Source organism: Terrapene carolina, unplaced genomic scaffold, assembly GCF_002925995.2.
Source record: "Terrapene carolina triunguis isolate 2854851 unplaced genomic scaffold, T_m_triunguis-2.0 Scaffold35022, whole genome shotgun sequence".
Taxonomy (NCBI): Eukaryota; Metazoa; Chordata; order Testudines; family Emydidae; genus Terrapene; species Terrapene triunguis.
Genome location: NW_020699373.1, coordinates 1,859,650 through 1,878,490, shown reverse-complemented (window position 1 = coordinate 1,878,490; position 18,841 = coordinate 1,859,650). Strand labels below are relative to the sequence as shown.

Genomic DNA, 18,841 nt, shown 5'->3' with positions numbered 1-18,841 from the left:
AAGGGCTATAGGTAATTAGGCACTATAAGTATGAAACTTACAAAAAAAAATTGTTCTTTGTTACCCTTTTTCCCTGGTTAACTTATTCTGTATTTCATCTTTTAAATAAAAAAATAACCTCTTATTGCACAACTTTGTCCCTTAGGTCAGACTGCCTGAGGTGTTTTCTGAAAAAAACACCCATTACATTTGACAAATATGCTCCTAAATATACGTAGATTAGAAATATAAATATTTTTATTGCAATTAAATAACATTTTTTATAATCTAGGTTAGCTCCAGAAAGATTTTAAATAAAAATATTAACTCTGTTTTCCATAAATGCCCAGAATAAATATTGATTGCATTCTCTCCATATGCCAAGGATGACGAATAAATGGATTCTGACTGCTTTTCTACAATCAAGTGGTTGTCTACTAAACATTACATATGAATGAGCCTGTGCACTGTTAATTTAATGTTGGATATTTAAATATAAAATAGCCGGTTGACTTTTGAATTTTGAGAGGTATTCTTATTAAGCGTTGAGATGTTGGAGCTGAGCAACACTTTTAGAGCTCCTGGTTTCTCTGCAGTCAGTGTTGCAATTGTGAGAATTAAACACAGTTACATTATTGTCAATGAGACTTAACTCCATATTACACTGAGCAAATGTTTTGCTTTGAAATGTTTGGAATACCAAAACAGTATTTTCCATTTTATAAAGTAACATCTTGCAACATTACAGTTGCAGAAATAAAACTGATTTTCTTATATATTCAAAGAGGATGAAAAAAGAATTAAAAACTAGCCAAAATATTTTTAGACCATCATTAGCTAATAACCACCTAAAATGTTTTCGTCCAAACTCTATCAACATTTCCTCCCAGGCTGAGAACTTCCATGCTATGCAAATAGATCATGTATAGGCTGAAGGGGTTGTGTATTTTGTATATTCCACAGTCATTTGTTTTTCTATGTTCATATGGAAATTTGGCCTTGTTTTTGGAAGAAAATTGGCAGTGTGTTGATTGGTAGTGGTGGGGAAAGGACCAAAAAGCCATAGATACAGGAAATTAGTATCAGATAAATTGGTGACTCAGAATAGTAGGAGAAATTAAGAACATAAGAATGGCCACACTGGGTTAGACCAAAGGTACATCCAGCCTAGTATCCTGTCTTCCGACAGTGGCCAATGCCAGGTGTCCCAGAGGGAGTGAACCTAACAGGTAATGATCAAGTGATCTCTCTCCTGCCATCCATCTCCACCCTCTGACAAACAGAGGCTAGGGACACCATTCCTTACCCTTCCTGGCTAATAGCCATTAATGGACTTAACCTCCATGAATTTATCTAGTTCTCTTTTAAACCCTGTTATAGTCCTAGCCTTCACAACCTTCTCAGGCAAGGAGTTCCACAGGTTGACTGGCTATAAAAAGATAGGGCTATAAAAAGAGTATACCTTAATGCCTTGTTGGTTATTTGTAAGAAAACAACATTATGGATGCACAATAGAATCTCCATGGTTAAGGTTGTTTTCGGTTTTCCACTTAAAGCAGATATTCAGTGTCTTTGTTCTGTAGAAAGAATACAGTGTATCTGCCCTAAATTTACAACATATAATCTGTGAGCAAAGATTTATTCTTCTAGGGATTTTCAAGTAAATCTGTTAATTATTTGAGTAAAAATTAATTAAATTTGGTCCTTTAAGTTTACTTTGAGTCTCATGATTTTTATACTCTGCATACAATTACTAATTTGAAAGGGGCACTTTTTTAGCAACATCTAAGGGAAAAACTATTTCCTGAGTTTACAACTAGGTTAATTTTTGCGATATTGACAATACTCCTCATAACTGACTGACTGTTTCTTCATCACATATATTTTTAGTTCACATTTATACACCAGAATCTGGGCTTTTGTTTAAAATAATTTTATTTGTGGCCTTTGTGGTTTTGAAGAAAATCTTGAAAACCTGAACTGAGAGTTTTATTTGCTGGCTCGCCCTGTAATTTTTTTTTATTATTATTTTTTTATTTTCTGGCTGGCATAAACTCATTTAATAAAAACCAGAATCTTTGTGAATGTGCACCTCCATCTTAGGGGCCCATGTTGTTCTTCATTAAAGTAGCCTTTGTGGTCAGAGATCCTTCCTAAAACTAAGAAGCTCAGAAGTTTATACATAGAATCACTACTTTGTGTATCAGTTAAGGTTGCTGCACATGTAACACACAACCTCTGAAGCAAGGATATGAAAATGAAGACACTTAATGATCCATACCCTCTCCTCCTCTACTCAGAGATGCTGCCTCACCGACTGCACAACCACCAGACATCACAGACAATGTATCACAATCTTAATTCTGCGCAGTAGGGATGCTGGCATTTCATCACTCCTTTCCCCAAACTTGAGTGAGATTTCCCAGAACTGTGCAGAGCTTCAGTAGAGGATGGGAAGAAATCTGGTCTTGCTTAACTGTGAGCATGTGTTTAAGTCCTGTTATCGTCAGGGACTCTTAAATGCATGTTCAAGTGCTATCCTAAATAGGGATGCTTTCTTGAGTTGGGGCCTAAATTATTTTGCTTGAATGTCCTGGTGTTCTGTTTCTCTATTTAGTAATTTCTACCTTACTGGTACTCGTGATTGCTGTTATAATAAAATGTGATTTCCTTCTCTTTACTTTTAGGGAACAGCTCTGATCTCAGTTATTTTACATCACACACAGTGATGCATACTTTAGCATCTGAGATTAGAATTGCACTTAATGGGTAAATATAAAATACAGCAAAAACAACATGTAGGGCTTTAAATACAGAATTCCTATGGATTATAACGATGGTAAAATGACTGAAATTCCATGCAATTCCTCAGAAGATTTCCCCTTAAGTATTTTATTGTCCAATATTTTATTATGATTAAAAATGTTTCTCAAGTGACTTAGCGATTTTATTTTTTTTCATCCTTTACAGAGCAATGTTGAACTTTCAGAAGTAAATAAAATAATGTCTGTTTTAAGTTACTGTTTGTTAAACACTTTCATATTGCATGATTTTACTTTGGAACCAAATAAAATATGCATCCATACCTTTTTGAACAGGGTCCTAGCTTGTAGGTATATACCTACAAAAGAGTTTTATTTTCTTTGGCAATTATTTTTAATGTAGCTGCACTTATAGCCCCTGTCAGGATCGGGGTCCCAATGAATTAGATGCTGTACAAACCTCTAGGACAATGTGTTCTCTGCTCTGAAGATCTTGCAATCTTAGGGCCTGATCCAAAGCCCATTGTATTCAATAGGAGCCTTCCAGTTGACTTCAGCAGGTCCCCTAAGCGCTTATAATATTGTACTGGCATATTAATATATTGCAGCATTAGATAAGGTTTATACCACTTAATTAGTAATGTTGAGTGTATGTATTGTACTGTTGAAATTTCTTGATAATTGATTGTGTTATTTTTCATTCCTCTTTTCAATTAAAATACCTTTTGGAATCATTTCAGCAGATTGTGTTTTCATTTGGTAGTCATATTATTTTTAGTATTTATTAATGTATTTTATGTCTCTGTTCCAGGATATTGATGAATGGAATATTGCCCATCTCAATACAATATTGGACGTTGTGGGTGAAGACTGTGGAATTTCTATTGAGGGTGTAAATACCCCATATCTCTATTTTGGCATGTGGAAAACAACATTTGCATGGCACACTGAAGATATGGATCTCTACAGTATTAATTATCTCCACTTTGGAGAGCCGAAGTCATGGCAAGTTTAATTTTTTTTAATTAAAGCTCATTTTGAAAGATGTTTCTTTTTTGTTTCAGCTGACTAAAGCAAACAGATGAGGTAGAAATACTTCATGGTGAGGAGCTCCATTTAAAAAAACAAGATAGGAGTGATTTGGTGGGCAGCTCAGAAAGTAATGAAATTTGAGTCTTGTGTTTGAAGGAGAATGGCCTTAATATAAACTGCTCCTTTTAAAGGAAATGGCTAAAAAGAAAAATAATCTGGGACTCAACTGAGTTCAACAGAAAAAACAACGAATAGTTAAACAGGCATTACTTGAATCAGGAAATCCAGGATACTATTTGAGAGAACTCTTATTAGGGCCTCATTGAAATCATTGGGACAGATTTGGTGTCTTAAGCCCACGTGAGCAAAGTACATAAGCATGTAGTTCATTTAAATGTATAACCAGACCTCTGAAGTCAATGAGTTTGCTTAAGTGCTTAACATTAAGCATGTGCTTAAGTGTTCTATTCAATTATGTCTGTATTATCTACTGCAGGGGTAGGTAACCTATGGCACGCATGCCGAAGGCGGCACACGAGCTGATTTTCAGTGGCACTCTGCCCAGGTCCTGGCCACTGGTCTGGGGGCTCTGCATTTTAATTTAATTTTAAATGAAGCTTCTTAAACATTTTAAAAACCTTATTTACTTTACATAAAACAATAGTTTAGTTATATATTACAGGCTTATAGAAAGAGACCTTCTAAAAACATTTAAAATGTATTACTGGCACACGAAACCTTAAATTAGAGTGAATAAATGAAGACTCGGCACGCCACTTCTGAAACATTGCTGACCCTGATCTACTGCTACACAGCAGACTCCACATGAGTGGAGACTGAATGATCAAGGTACATCTTAACTGTGATGCCCACAGCCAGAGAGGTTCTCTCTCCTGGACTGTTAACTGGACAGCATTATGGTAGTGTGAGGAGACAACTAGTCAACTTGCTATGTAGTGGAAGTCTAAGGTGCCGTGGGGGGGTGTGTGTGTGTGTGTGTGTAAGAGAGAGAGAGACTTTACATTTTTCACTCTGATTATCAGAAAATGATTTTTAGTTGAAAATACTGGTGACCAGAAAGGTGATGGAGATAATTCATATTATGTTATGTTGGTTGCTTTATCATCTGCTAAAGCTGCACATAATGCATGTCATCCCTATGTAGGTGCCGATTTATTTCTGGTCATCCAGTTATGATGATGGGAATGTTTGCAGGTGATGTTCACTAATGGTGTTACTCAAATTATGTCCATGCATTCGGTCACTTTTGAATAGAAGAAAGAACTGTGACATTTTAAATATGTAAGCTGGCAAACTGATCAACTTACTAAAAATATTGCAAAAGCACAGTAGGAAAAGCAATGTTTTCTAGATTCTAGTTCTAGTCTAAATGCTTTGCATTTAAATACAAGACAGTAGAGCTCTCATTACACTTTGTGATAATATTGAGAAAGTAAAGAGGACCAGGACCATAACTTCAAATCATGTGAGTAGCATATATCTGAGTTTTGCATCATTGAATAGTACATTTTGTTGGAAATGATTGGTTTTATAAATTCAAGTATATTATGATTTCACTGTAGGAAAAAAAGATGAACTTTTCAAATACAGCATTGATGTATTGATATATTTAAAAACTACCTAAATAGGCAGCTCTCCTTTAAACACAAAGTTTTTATGTTCGATCCCAAGAAATATGAAAGTAATTTAGTAAGCAATTTTGCAAAACACTTAATATTGTAAAATTCCGACCAGCAAAGACACTTACTTAATCCTCATAGAACATGGACATGTTCTGGCAAGAATTTAGCAAAGTTCTGATTAGTGCGTTTTAAAGTATTTTAAAGCAAGTTTTAAGATATTTGTGCTGAATGCCCCTCTAGTCTACAAATAGGTTTTGAGTCTTCCAAATAACTAAATAAAATTTAAAAAAGAAATCTATTTGAGTGACCCCTAAGGAGGAATAGTGGACACTAAGCACTTTGTAATTTTATAAATTTTCACACTGTCAAGTCAGATTTGGCTCAGAATTAGGCCTTATCGAGAGAGGGAAGACCCAAAGAAGTGTTTCCACTTAATTTTTTTGTATTTCCAGTGGAAAATAAATATTCCTTGCACTGTTTGCAACTCAGACACTGAAGCATTTAGCTACTGTATAGAAACCTGAACATGCATTGACTAGAAACGGTTGAGCCTGTTTTCACATTCTGAAGTGAAATTTAATACTAGTATAAGTAGTTAAACGTTTATTAGATTTTTCAAATTCTTTCAATTTTAATAATCTCAGCATTTATAAAATGGGTAAGGATTTTATTTTTTTAAGCATGTGCTCTTTAACCTGATTGTTAGGCACTGCTATCATAAGACATAGTAGAAAATAATTTTGAGATGATGTAATTTTCAACAGAACAGAAATTCTTAGTTTTTGTTTGGAATCAGAACAAAACTCCCAAATTTCAATATTTTTTTTTAATTGAAAAGTCTGAACAATTTCAGTTCTGAAATATCAAGAAGTTTCATTTTGATAATATTGAAGCATTTTGTTTTGATAAGGTAAAATGTTTCATTTCAATAATGTTGAAAGTCTCTCTATAAAATATTAAATATAACACACATAAATAGTACTAAATATAAATCTAATATATTAAATTAATATTTTAATTCAATAGCTAAAATAATGAAGTCACAATACAATTTTTTTACTTTAGTGAAACATTTTGACCTCCACAATGATTTGTTTAAACTGTTTCCCATTGAAAATTCTGTCAAAATCCACGTTTCCATTTCAACTAAACTACATTTTTTGATGGAAAACTGTTCCACTGAAACATTTTCAAACAATTCTAATTACCATTTAGTTAATATAAAAAAAATTGTTAAAGAGTTTCACAAATGGGAGCTAGGCACTCAACTCCCACTGATTTTTTTTTTTTCCATTGAGAGTTGAGTAGCTAACTGCCCTTTCTAACTTTGAAAATCTCCCCTCCAAAATACATTGTGTATTGCAATTATATGGTAAATGGAGACCGTTTATAAATCAAAGAAAAATATTTAGTTTCTTGATCATTCTTTGAGCATAAGTACTTAATAGAGCCACATTAATTTTATAACAAAATGTATTTACGTTAAATTTAAGTACAGTTAAGTTCAGTAAATATTAAAAGCTGAAGGCATTTTGACAGCCATAATTAGATGATGCTCAGCTGCATCAGAAGTACTACAAAATGAACTGTAATGACAGTTGACTCATTTGGTTGCTGAGCAACAGAAGGCGCAGATCATGACACTGACAAATGCCTGTGTTAGTGTAATAGTTTAGACTGAAAGCCATGAAATGGAGGAAGTAGATGGGCCTAGAATGAAGGGGTCACAGTTTAGAGGGCCCCTGCATCTGTATTCCCTCTCTGAGGTCCCTCAAGGGTATCCACTTAAAGGTTACCGGCTCCTAGCAGTCTTCTCTCTTGGGCTGACACTCATCTCTCTCTCTCTCTCTCTCTCTCTCCAGCCTGACTGGAGGTTTTGAAGGCTGCTCAAAGTTTTGAACATAATTTTAAGGGTTCAATTAAATCTCTCAAGAGCCCTTAAGTCTGGGGGTGGTAAGAATATGAACAAAATTGTTGAACCCCACATTTCTCTCGTAGTCCTTCATGCAGATCAGGCATAAAGTTTCCCCCCTGATCAGTCAGAATCTCACAGGGAAACACCATCTGGCTCAATAATGCTAGCAAAGCCACCTTGTTTACCTCCATAGAGGATAGAGCTACGAGTTCTGGGTATCGGGTGGCACAATCTGTTATCACCAGAATATACTTTATCCTGTCCAGGTAATTTTGCTAAGGAGCCTTTCTCCAGCCCACCACTTAATTCACAGATCACTAGCAACTGCTACTTTGGTGAATCTAAGACTGAAAAAATAATTTACTAAGATGAGCCATGTTAAGATGCATCTTGGCTTTGAATTGTGACAAGAGAGCCTTCTATATCTTCCAAGGGCCAAGACTGACAGAGATTACGGAACTAGCATGCCTCAAATATGCTGACCACAATGGCAGCAATTGGGGAATGTGGAGCTAATTTCTGAAAGTATCCTGTGGATAAATACTGCACCCTATTCATTATACAGTTCAATTCTCAATATTTATGCAAACAAGAGTGTCTCTGTAAATTGTATATCTTGATTCCACAACTGCAGTTGCCATACCCGCGTGGAGCCCAGTGGGGCTCTGTGCAGGAACAGGTCTGTGTGCCACACCTAGTCAGTTGCAAGATCAGGGCCATAATGAATGTGTGTGAGTGTTTAAATGTGTAATATTTCTTTTTGGAGTTATTTTTTGCTTTAGTATCTGTAATGCCTGAGAATTATTGTCCAACACAGACAATAATTTGAAGGGAAATGAGTAAAGAGTGGAAAATTAAAGAAAACATGGGAACAGTGCAGCAGCTGGGGGAAAGAAAAAGATAGTGAGGGGACAGTTACTAGTTTTGAGGGTATGATTTATTATTACAATTAATTTTCTGTGCTAGTAGTTTGATTTTTATTACCATAAGTTTTCCTTTGCATTCTTTTCTGAAAAAAATGTGGAATTCTATAAAATGGTTATTTTACTGTAAATTTATATTCATGACAATTATTTAAACAGTGCTTTGTTCTATTTTTTGATTTTTCTTGTAGAACATTCTTAGTTATCTAGCAAAGTTGTTTGAATGGGTTACTTAGCCCATATATTTAAGGGAGTGGCTTGGTGACTTTGAGTTCACAACAGTTTGTGTTGGATACTTGTTCACATTACAAAAGGCCTTTTCTGCTGGCTGTTGTAAGGTGTTTTTATCTCCCCCTCTCCCCCCCCCTCGGTCTGGTTAATATTTTTAGGTTACAGGATAAAGCTGATGCACAGGATGGTATGCTGGGAGGATTTGTGTCTTGACTAATAAATTGAGAAATTTTGCTCATGGCCTAAGTATTGAACTGCGCTTGGAGCTAAACCCTTCCTAGAGAGCAGCACTAGCATCTGTATAATAAGATTCTAAGAATGTCACTCTGTCTCTCACTCTGAAGCCTAAAATATCTCTTGAGCTAGTGTGACGTGATGGAAACAGCTACATGCATGGTTGAGAATTCTTTTTGTTCAGAATTTCACCAAGTTCAATCATCACTGGGCTTCGTGTCTGTTCCAGTCCAGTTTTTAAGTTTCAGAACATTTCGACTTCACAAATTACACTTTGTATGGTGTACAGCTACAGTAATTCATGTATCTGTACAGTGCCATGAGTCCTAGGCTTGGTCTACACTTACCCCCCAAGTCGAAGTAAGGTACGCAAATTCAGCTACGTGAATAACGTAGCTGAATTCGACATACCTTACTTCGAACTTACCGCGGTTCAGACGCGGTCCACACGCGGCAGGCAGGCTCCCCGTCTACTCCGCGGTACTCCTCTCGTTGAGCTGGAGTACCGCAGTCGACGGGGATCACTTCCTGGTTCAATTTATCGCGTCCAGACCAGACGCGATAAATCGAACTCGGAACTTTGATCCCCAGCCGCCGAACTAGCGCGGCAGTGTAGACCAGCCCCTAGACCATTGTGATATCAGAGGTAGCTCAAGAAATCACCCATACTCTACTGCTACTTTGCATGCAACAGTTTAATGGGTTGTATGAGGGAGACTGCACAGAGGGTGGACTACTTGGCCCAGCTGCCACACTTGTGCACCTAATTCCCACCTGCACAAATCAACACACAAAACCACAACCAGCATACATAACCCCAAACACACAGTGCCCCTAATTGCAGCACTGCCCCATTTGCCGCCTGCACAAATCCATACAACTCTCTCCCAGCATAACACAACCAGCATGCACAATAACCCCAAACACAAACAGCCCCCTCACTGCAGCATACACTCCTCATTTGCTACCCTCCCAAATCTCCTAACACAACCCTGCCCCAAACAGATCAACACTACCACACACACAACTGCACAATCAACACGCACTAAATCCAAACATCACTCTGAAGCCTAGAATGTCTGCTGAGTCAGTGTGAAGCAATGGAAACAGCTACATGCATGGTTTAGAACTCCTTTTGTTCAGAAAATCACCAGGTTCAATCATCACTGATATTTGTGGTCTGTCACTGTCCCGTTTTTAAATTCTCCACCATTTTTGGCTTTTTTACACACATGACTTTGAGTTATGCCTGTGTGACAGCATGGACTTTCAGCTACTAGTATAATGATAAAGGCAGAATACTGAACAGAATATGTAGATTGGAGCCATGTAGAAGATGCATATGATGCGCCAAGGTATGATATATGTCCATAAATCCAAAAAATTTGAATAGGGCCTTTAAATTTTGGAAAACAATCTAGGCACGTTAGATATTTGAAATCAGTTTATTCTTGCTGCTGTTATCTGACTCCAGTAAAATACTGGTGAAGGTAGATCTCAGATCTGGAAGGATTAAAATGATATAAATCTCACTGAAGAATATTAGTGAAGGATACATGAAAGTGTTGATTAAACAGGAGCAAAGCAATTATTTTCATGGCAGTTTGGATATTTTGAATTCTGTTGTAGTAAGACTAGTTTCATTTTTATTAGAGAAAAGCATGTGTGTGTAAGGTTGTTCTTTAGACAGGACTATTTTTCGAATTGTACTCATTTTGTCTGTTTATTATTGGGATTTGGGATTTGAAATTTTTGTCATATATGGAATCAAATCTGTTAATTTCTGTTAAAAAAAAGAACACGGTATATGTGACGTTGTGCAGTCTATATGGTTTTATAAAAACTTGATAATAAGTCAATATAATGTAACTGGGATAGTTTTAGAGAATACGGTAATAAGTGAATATAACGTAACTGAGATATTTTTCATACAAAAGGTCTCTTGTAAGGTGTCACTACAAAGCTTATAATCTACTGAGTATGATCATCTGATTTGTATAAATGTACCACTCTTGTATCTAAAACTAGAAATATAAAATGTAACTCTGAGGGCCTATTGTAATTATGTAAAGTGTGGGCCATTAATGATGGTTTGGAATCTTGATGACTCCCATTAACCAGGACCATTGTCTGCAGATGGTTGTGTTTCCCTGTTAGTCTTCCTATATATGGGTGTGCTGGCAAGTGGGCAATGAAGTCTTGCAGTGACATGTGATCATGTCACCTGAACTGGAATCCATCTTTAACTTGGTGCTTTTCCAGTGAGGGGGGGGGGTGGAAACCCAGAGGGACAAAGGGTTCCCGCCTTATGCAAAAGATATATAAAGGGGTGGAAGAGAACAGAGAGGAGAGAGAAGCCATCATGAAGGATCCCCTAGCTACCACCTAAGCTGCAACAAGAGCTGCACCAGGGGAAAGAATTGTGCCCAGGCCTGGAAGGTGTCCAGTCTGAGAAAAAGCTTACTGAAGGATCTCTGAGGGTGAGATTATCTGTATTCAGTTTGATTAGGCATAGATTTGCGCATTTTATTTTATTTTGCTTGTGACTTACTTTGTTCTGTCTGTTACTACTTTGAACCACTTAAATCCTACTGTCTGTATTTAATAAAATCACTTTTTATTTAGTAATTTACTCAGAGTATGTATTAATACCTGGGGGAGCAAACAACTGTGCATATCTCTCTATCAGTGTTATAGAGGGCGAACAATTTATGAGTTTGCCCTGCATAAGCTTTATGCAGGGCAAAACGGATTTATCTGGGTTTAGACCCCATTGGGAGTTGGGCATCTGAGTGCTAAAGACAAGCACACTTCTAAGAGCTGTTTTCAGGTAAACTTGCAGCTTTGGGACAAGTGATTCAGACCCTGGGTCTGTGTTGAAGTGGACTGGAGTGTCTTGCTCAGCAAGACAGGGTGCTGGAGTCCTGAGCTGGCAGGGAAAACAGAAGCAGGGGTAGTCTTTGCACATTGGGTGGCAGCTCCCAAGGGGGTTTCTGTGATCCAACCCATCACAGTATAAACTAACATGACAATGTACATAGATAAATACAGAATGAATGGGTCCTCAATTTGTAGCAAGGCATTTTCAGTGGTATTCCTTCTGGTCTTCACATTGTAACTCCCGGGAATGACGGGATAATACATTACTATATGATTTGTTCTATATATCACAAAACACTCTGGAGAGAGGGTCAGTCATAAGATAAAGAGAAGGGTAAGCTTCGGAAAGGGAAAGTGACTCCATAACTTTGAGAGAGCAGGATGGAGGGAACATAGGAAGCCAGGATTGGAGGAGCAGGGTGAATGAGTCTTATCTCGGGAGTAAATTCATGGGAGGTCAGAGGAGTAGAATGAAGCAAGTTCACGGTGAAGTTTGAAAGAAAGAATTTGAATTGGATTCTTAGATGACTAGAAGCCAATGAAGATGACCAAGGACTCAGGGATATTGGGCAGGCCTTCTTTCTGGAGCAAGAGAGTATTCTGATTGCAACTATTCTGATCCTCTGAAAATAGCATGAGATTCTGCCATGCACACAAGAGGAGGGTGCAGAGGGACTGGGTTGTGGCTGGAGCCACACCCTTTCCTGCTGCCCCTCTTCTCACACAGCTAGAATCTGCATCTTCTAACAGGAACTGTGCTCTCCAGTGATTGCTGGTGTCCCCAACAATTGTTGGCCAGCCCCTGTTAGGGTGATACGGTGAGGGAAGCTCCTCTACCCTTGTGGATTAGGGAAGGCTTCAGACAGTCCCAAATAGAACCGATTTAAGGTATGAATATCGATTTCAGGGGAAGCATTGTTCAGGTCAGGATGAAATTGACAGCATTCTGGAATTGGTGATTCTTACAAAGAAGAAGTAGGAGAGAGAAAGCTCATCCAAGATGATGCCCAAGATTTCTGGCCTAGGGAGCAAAGTTGTCCGAGTTAAGGAGAAAGATGGTAGAGTTAGGCATAGGGGAGCAGATGTGGGCATGTCTCTCAGAAAGAGAGTAAAAGTCCCTGCAGGACATTTCAGTCCTTCAGGAATAGGATGCTTTGGTGTAACTGGCAGCTGACAGAGTCCAGGCAAGAAAGCAGGGAATCATCATCATCCATCATCAATCATCCATCATCATGCCTCTCTCTTATGTAGTGCTTTTCATCAGTAGATTTCAAAGGACTTCACAGATGGGAAAACTGAGAGACAGAAAGGTGACATGGATAGGAGCCTGGGAGTCATCGATACAGAATTGATATACACAATTGATAGCAATGACATGTCAAATAGAGAAAAGACCGATTGTAGCATCTGTTCATTAGTCAACTTCTATAGCTGACAAAAAATGTATGTGGGAGCCAATAGAGCGAAGGATAGAAACCTGAGACACTCTTTAGCATGTAGCGTGGAAGTAACATGTACATCTTCCATGAATGAAGGAAATGGTTGAATTCAAATTAGAGAAGGAGATTATTGGACATACTGGTTTCTTGTTAGAATTCTTAGGAAGGTGTGTGATAAGTAACACCAAAAGTCACCACCATCAAGTGGGAAGGGAACCATCATAAGCAAAAGTGTTGGGTTACTAATTTATCTGGAGAAGGGCAGTCTCACTATAAAAGGGTCAATGCCCAGTTTGAAGTCAGTCAGACATTTTTGCTAGAGAAGGTGGTTGGAATGGTGAGAGAGGGTCACCTTCTCCCGAACTTTGCTGAGGAATTGAGTTTGAAACTGGATATCTTTTGATGAGCAAGAAATGATCAAATGAGATATTTTTGTTTAAAGAGCTAATTAATAGCAGTTTTGAAAAAGACCTGGAAAGTTACAGAAAGTGTAGTGCTTTTTAAGAATAGTGATTATAAGGAGTCAGAAGACAAAACTTGAGGTTGGAAGGGAGTCCAATAATGAGGTAGGCTTTTGCTCATGGATGAGATTTTGTTGAGGACAATATCGGGATGGATGGAAAAAGATACGTGAAATGAAAGGATGTCACTTTGTAGGTGAATCAAGAGACAGTGAGGTGCCTGGGCTCAAAGCAGTAGGGTGGTGATATTGATTTTCTAAAGGAATAGCATGGCAAACTGTTCATATTGATCAGTGGACAGAGAGAGGTTGGGAGTGGGTATTGGACCGTGATCTAGAATTAGGCTGAAACAAGTGCTTGGATAAAATGTGGAGGATGATGAACTACACTAATCATCAACCAATGACTTTAAAGTTTAACAAATTTTTACTGACTTAAAGCTTTGGAATTTTTTAATGCTAGTCATACCAAAGAAATCCTCAGATGTTTTATTCCCCCCACCCTCCATCATCACATAAAGTAGTATTACAGTGCAGTAGCTTGGTAAAATGTCACATTGAATTAGCTTGAATCTAATGGCATTTTTCACTATCTGTGGAAATATCTGCTTTAGTAACCATGGAACCCTACTGCTTTATATCCAGTTTCTTGTTACAAAGATAAGAATAATTGGGTGAATACAAAAGGCTGTTTCACATCAGCCTGATGCCCATATTGTCATTTAGTTGTTACATTTTTTATGTAGTAAAGCACATTTTGAAAATTTGATCATTCTTTGTTCCATCTATGTGTTTGTATTATTACTATGAATAGTTCTATTTTTAAAAACTGTGTTACACTTAAACCAGATAGACAGCTTCTCTATAATTTTTATTGAAAACAATTACAATTATCTGGGCATTCTTCACAGATCAACAATTTTCCATCCACATATAGTCACCAGATGGTGGTATGCAATATGCTGAAATTTGTTTTAATACTAAATCAATACAGATTTAATTTCCAATTTAATGACTGCTTACACTTGTATAACTTTCAGTGCTAAATAAAGTACTTATCACACAGCACAAAAATTAAAATGAGTGACATCCCTCCATTTCGTTAATTGCTTGGGTATGATTTGTAAAATGGAAGTAATGAAGAACACTGTCCAATAAATGAAAGTTCACTTAAAGGTATTTAATGTTAAGACTATTTTAACATTTTTAATTGCATAAAAACTATCCATGCAAGGCATTATATTTTCTCGTTTCCTACATAGGGACTTACCAAAGTGTCCTGGATTCCTACAAAATGTTTAATCTGCATTTGTAGGTTTATTATTTGCAGTGGTGACGACGCAGGAAAGGAAACAGAACGCCAGGTCTGTGGTACGTAGCTTCTAAAGCCTCAAGCCAAAAGCCTCCCAGGAAAACTTTTCCTGGGGTTTTTATTTCTCTCCTTACTTTGTTTACAACTCTTCTTCGTGGTTACATCTTTGCCCATTCAGAAGGCAGGCAGGATACACGCAGTGTGCAATTATACAAAATAGCAAACTCATCTATAGAGCGCGTGAACAGCCAGCTGCAAAGGTACTATCAGGCTAGCCAATATGTTTTCCAAACATAGGCGCTAAAACAAGGTCACTCCCGCTTCAATGCCGAGGGAACAGTTTGCCGTTCTTCAAGGCTTATGATTAGGGAGCAACACATTCCTACATCCCCCTCCTATTTTATTTTATATGCGGTGTTTAGACAAAGCACCTTTGCAGGGTAGCATACACAACGCCACTAAATTGAATAAGCATTAAACAAAGCAACAAAGCAAAACACCAAAAATCAAAACTAAGACCCCATGCTATGAAAGGGTCTTTATCCACTCTAAGGGTGGCTATAACTAAATATAATTCCACCAAGGAAAAAAAACATCCTAGCAAATGGCTTAAGCATAACATTTCAGCATATCAATTTGCTATTGCATGTGGTTACTATTATCAGTAAGCTTAAAACAGCACATTTTTTTCACTCTCTCACACCCCAGTTGTTGCTGGGTGGTTTACAGACAGGAACAAGGCAAGTACTTAACAGACCTTGCATTTCCGGGGCAACGGCCAGGCAGAAATCAGATTGATTTAATACTTCTGCCAGGTGGACCCAAATGTCTTGTAATGTGGTGTCATTAACATACACACAGCTATCATTTGCTTGAAAAAGTAAGTGTCCTGTCAGGTGTAATCCCAGGAGCACTGACTAAAAATCGATTGGGCATACCAGGAGGTCTAATTTCCCAGATGTCTTGGTGAATTACCCAATCCCACATGCATCCTCCCCATGGACCCGGCAGGATTCGGTATGTGGGAGGCCACACCCCCTCAACCGGTCCATATGCTTGGAAGGAGCACTAAAAACGTCTGCACTTCCACCCAGAAAGTTTTCAAGTATGTCTCCATGCCACAGATCAGATGGTACTCCTGATGTGTCTGTAAGGGCAGTGGGCCAAGCCTGAACATGCTAGATCCCACTGCAATGCCTTCCCAGCCTCAGTGATATTCAATACCATCTCTGTCAGCAACTTTTGGGTCATTGTCTGTATTTGAATGTATTACAGGGGTAATAGTGTAATGAAGGAAATGGCAGGGGCAATACATGCTGAGGGACTTATCCAAAACACAGGGCGCAGCCTGTAGAATAAACCCCAAAATCCAATCAATACCACATTCCCAAGCATGGGTTCCACAATTTTCTTCCTGCCAGTGTGTAATTCTTTGTTTCTTCACCAGGGTCAGTTCTTAATGTCTCTTGTAGTCAGGAATCCCTGGACTTTGTGGTTTCAAGGAAGCAAGTGTTCCTTCTTCTCTTTTCCTGAAACAGTGTGGTTCAGCATCATACAGGGGAGAGGTTACTAGCACATCACCCTGTAGTGATTTTGTGTCTTCTAGAAAAATTCAAAGCAACAGTAAGTCTGTCAGTGGACAAGGGAGAGGTTACTAGCACTTTACCTTGTCTTTTTTTCCTTTTTCCTGCTGTCCAGACGGCACAGCAGAACTAGACGGAGAAATAGGCTTATCAGTCGGAGAGCCCTCCCGAGGTGGAGGGGTCTTTTTACAGTGAAAAGCTTGGGTCCAGGCAGTCAGTCCTTGGCACTTCACAGCAGTGTTGGTGGTTAACAGGACTTGGAAAGGGCCTTTCCAGCATGGAGCCAAAGCAGTCTTTCGTTGATGGACTTTACATAGACTCAGTTTCCTTGTTTCAATTAATGGCAGGGGTGCTAGGGTCTTTGAGTAGCACTTCTCTACCTGTGAGAAAAAAACCTAACACATTTCATTAATGCATTGTCTGTATTTTGCAGATCTTAGTTGCTTGGGCACATTTAAGCCCCCCCCTTTGTCTTGGGGGTCAGCCAAGTTTTGGCTGTGACCTTGGATGAGCCTGCAAGCTGTATTCTCCTCTCAGTTAACTCATTCTGTGCTTTTTCCTCTTCTCTTCTTGGCTTCTCTTAACCTACAAAGGAAACCTTCACTCTTCCAGTAAAATAACTTTATTACAAAGCTTTGGAGCAACAAACCGGGACAAGCACACCCACTTTTGAGGAGTGCACTCGGTACAACCTCAGGTGTCTAATTGCTTTCCTCCCTCCCCAGCCCTCTGGCTAAAAATCTGAGGTAGCCAGAAGGATCCCATGGGCAATCTGGGGAGTGGGCTAACCTTCCATGTCCTTGTTTCCAAAGACTGTTGGTATGCAATTCTTAACAACAATTTTTGCCATAAAACACAAAAATAATTCCTATTGTGCCAGTAAATGCATGGTACATTGAATGCTGTTCAGCTGGCATCCGTTTTCTCTGATAATCTGAAAAACAAAAGAACAGAGGTCTACCCCTTCTGGGCAGTCAGTCATTGCTTAAAATGTTTCCTTGTATTTGTCTCATAGGCAGCCCAGGTTTCAGTGGCTTCTACCTTATTAGTTAGAAAATTGCATTAATACAAATGCTTTCTGGCTTGCTTCCAGATCCAAAGCTATTCACAGCTTAAAGATTCTTACTTAAAAAGGGTCACAATTAACTTTTCCAGTTTTTTGTGCTTACAAACACGGGGGTAATAAAGGGGCTAGTGGACTCCTCCACATGCCCTGCCCGTAGCTGGTCATTAACCAAGTGCTGGAGAGCCTCCAGCTGGTCCAAAGGAAGCGGCCACTGTGCAACCCAGACGGGCTCATCAGTGAGCCAACGGAGGGGGAGGGCCGTACGCCTAATCATCAATATGGATGATGGCAGTTAAAGCGTTAATAAATCACGGCCCCACAAGTGGAAATGTACCCCCTCCATCATCCGCCCACGGACTCGGGCCGCGGCGGTGAGAGCGCCGAATCCTAACCACTAGACCACCAGGGATAAGCTGCCCGGGGCATGCCCTCCACCTGCTGGGGGATGCTCAAAAACTGCCCTGTGCCATATAACTGCTTAGCAAGATAGGCCCCCCCACCTTGTGCTGCTGCCGCAAGCGCCTCTCGCTGGTACTTGCTGTCCCACAGAACGTATTGCGCGGGAGACAGCACCATGCGACACATGTCTTTCCAATCTTGGGGGAGCATGGAGTAACTGTTTGACACACCTTCCATGATCCCCAGGGTGAAAGTGGACCGCACCCCGGTCTCACGAACCGCCTTGCGGAGCTCGCGCAGAACCGAGTAGGGGAGATCCTCCCAATCCACTATCTCCCCCCCATTTCCATTATCCCGCCTAGAGATGGGAAACGCCTCAAGCCCACAGCTGGATTCCGCACCGGTCAAGAGACCGGCCTCGCGCACTGGCTGCACCGCCGCGGCGACAGCGCCCCCCCACCCGACCGGTAGGCATGGGGGCGCCTCCACGGGCGGCGGCGCAGGGAGGGTCAGCTGCGGGCAGGAGGGGGGTGGCCCATCACCTGGGGGCAAAGGGGAAACCGGCTTAAGGCCATCGGGGCCGAACCCCTCCAGCACCTCCTTACAACGCTGCCAGAGCAGCAGGTGCTGAACTGGGGCACGGGGTTCATTATACAAGGCGATCCCAATCCGTATCCAATCAAAAAGCTGTAAAGACCCGCAGTCCGGATACCAGGGGCACTGGCGGTCTATTTCCCTTAGAAGGTCCTCAATATGAGCGACCGGGACAGCGATGCATGATCGCTGCCGTATAATCTTATGTAACTCTCTTGCGTGCTCCTTCTGGGCACTGGAGAGTCCCCCCCCCATACTCACGAATTAGGGGCGGCAAACAGCCGCGGGCGCGCTCGGCATCTCCAGCCGGTGAGTAGAGGGGTATCACGTCGGGGTCACCAGCTGCAGTAGTGACGACGCAGGAAAGGAAACAGAACGCCAGGTCTGTG

General features: G+C 39.7%; 1 protein-coding gene across 1 annotated transcript in view; it reads left to right on the top strand.

Moving 5' to 3' along the window:
• LOC112116425 (lysine-specific demethylase 4C) overlaps positions 1 to 18,841 on the top strand; it is a 438,460-nt gene that overhangs the window by 67,661 nt on the left and 351,958 nt on the right. Inside the window, exon 6 of the mRNA XM_026646385.1 lies at positions 3,553 to 3,746. Within this exon, the coding sequence (XP_026502170.1) occupies positions 3,553 to 3,746 (194 nt within the window). The remainder of the gene's footprint in view (positions 1 to 3,552; positions 3,747 to 18,841) is intronic.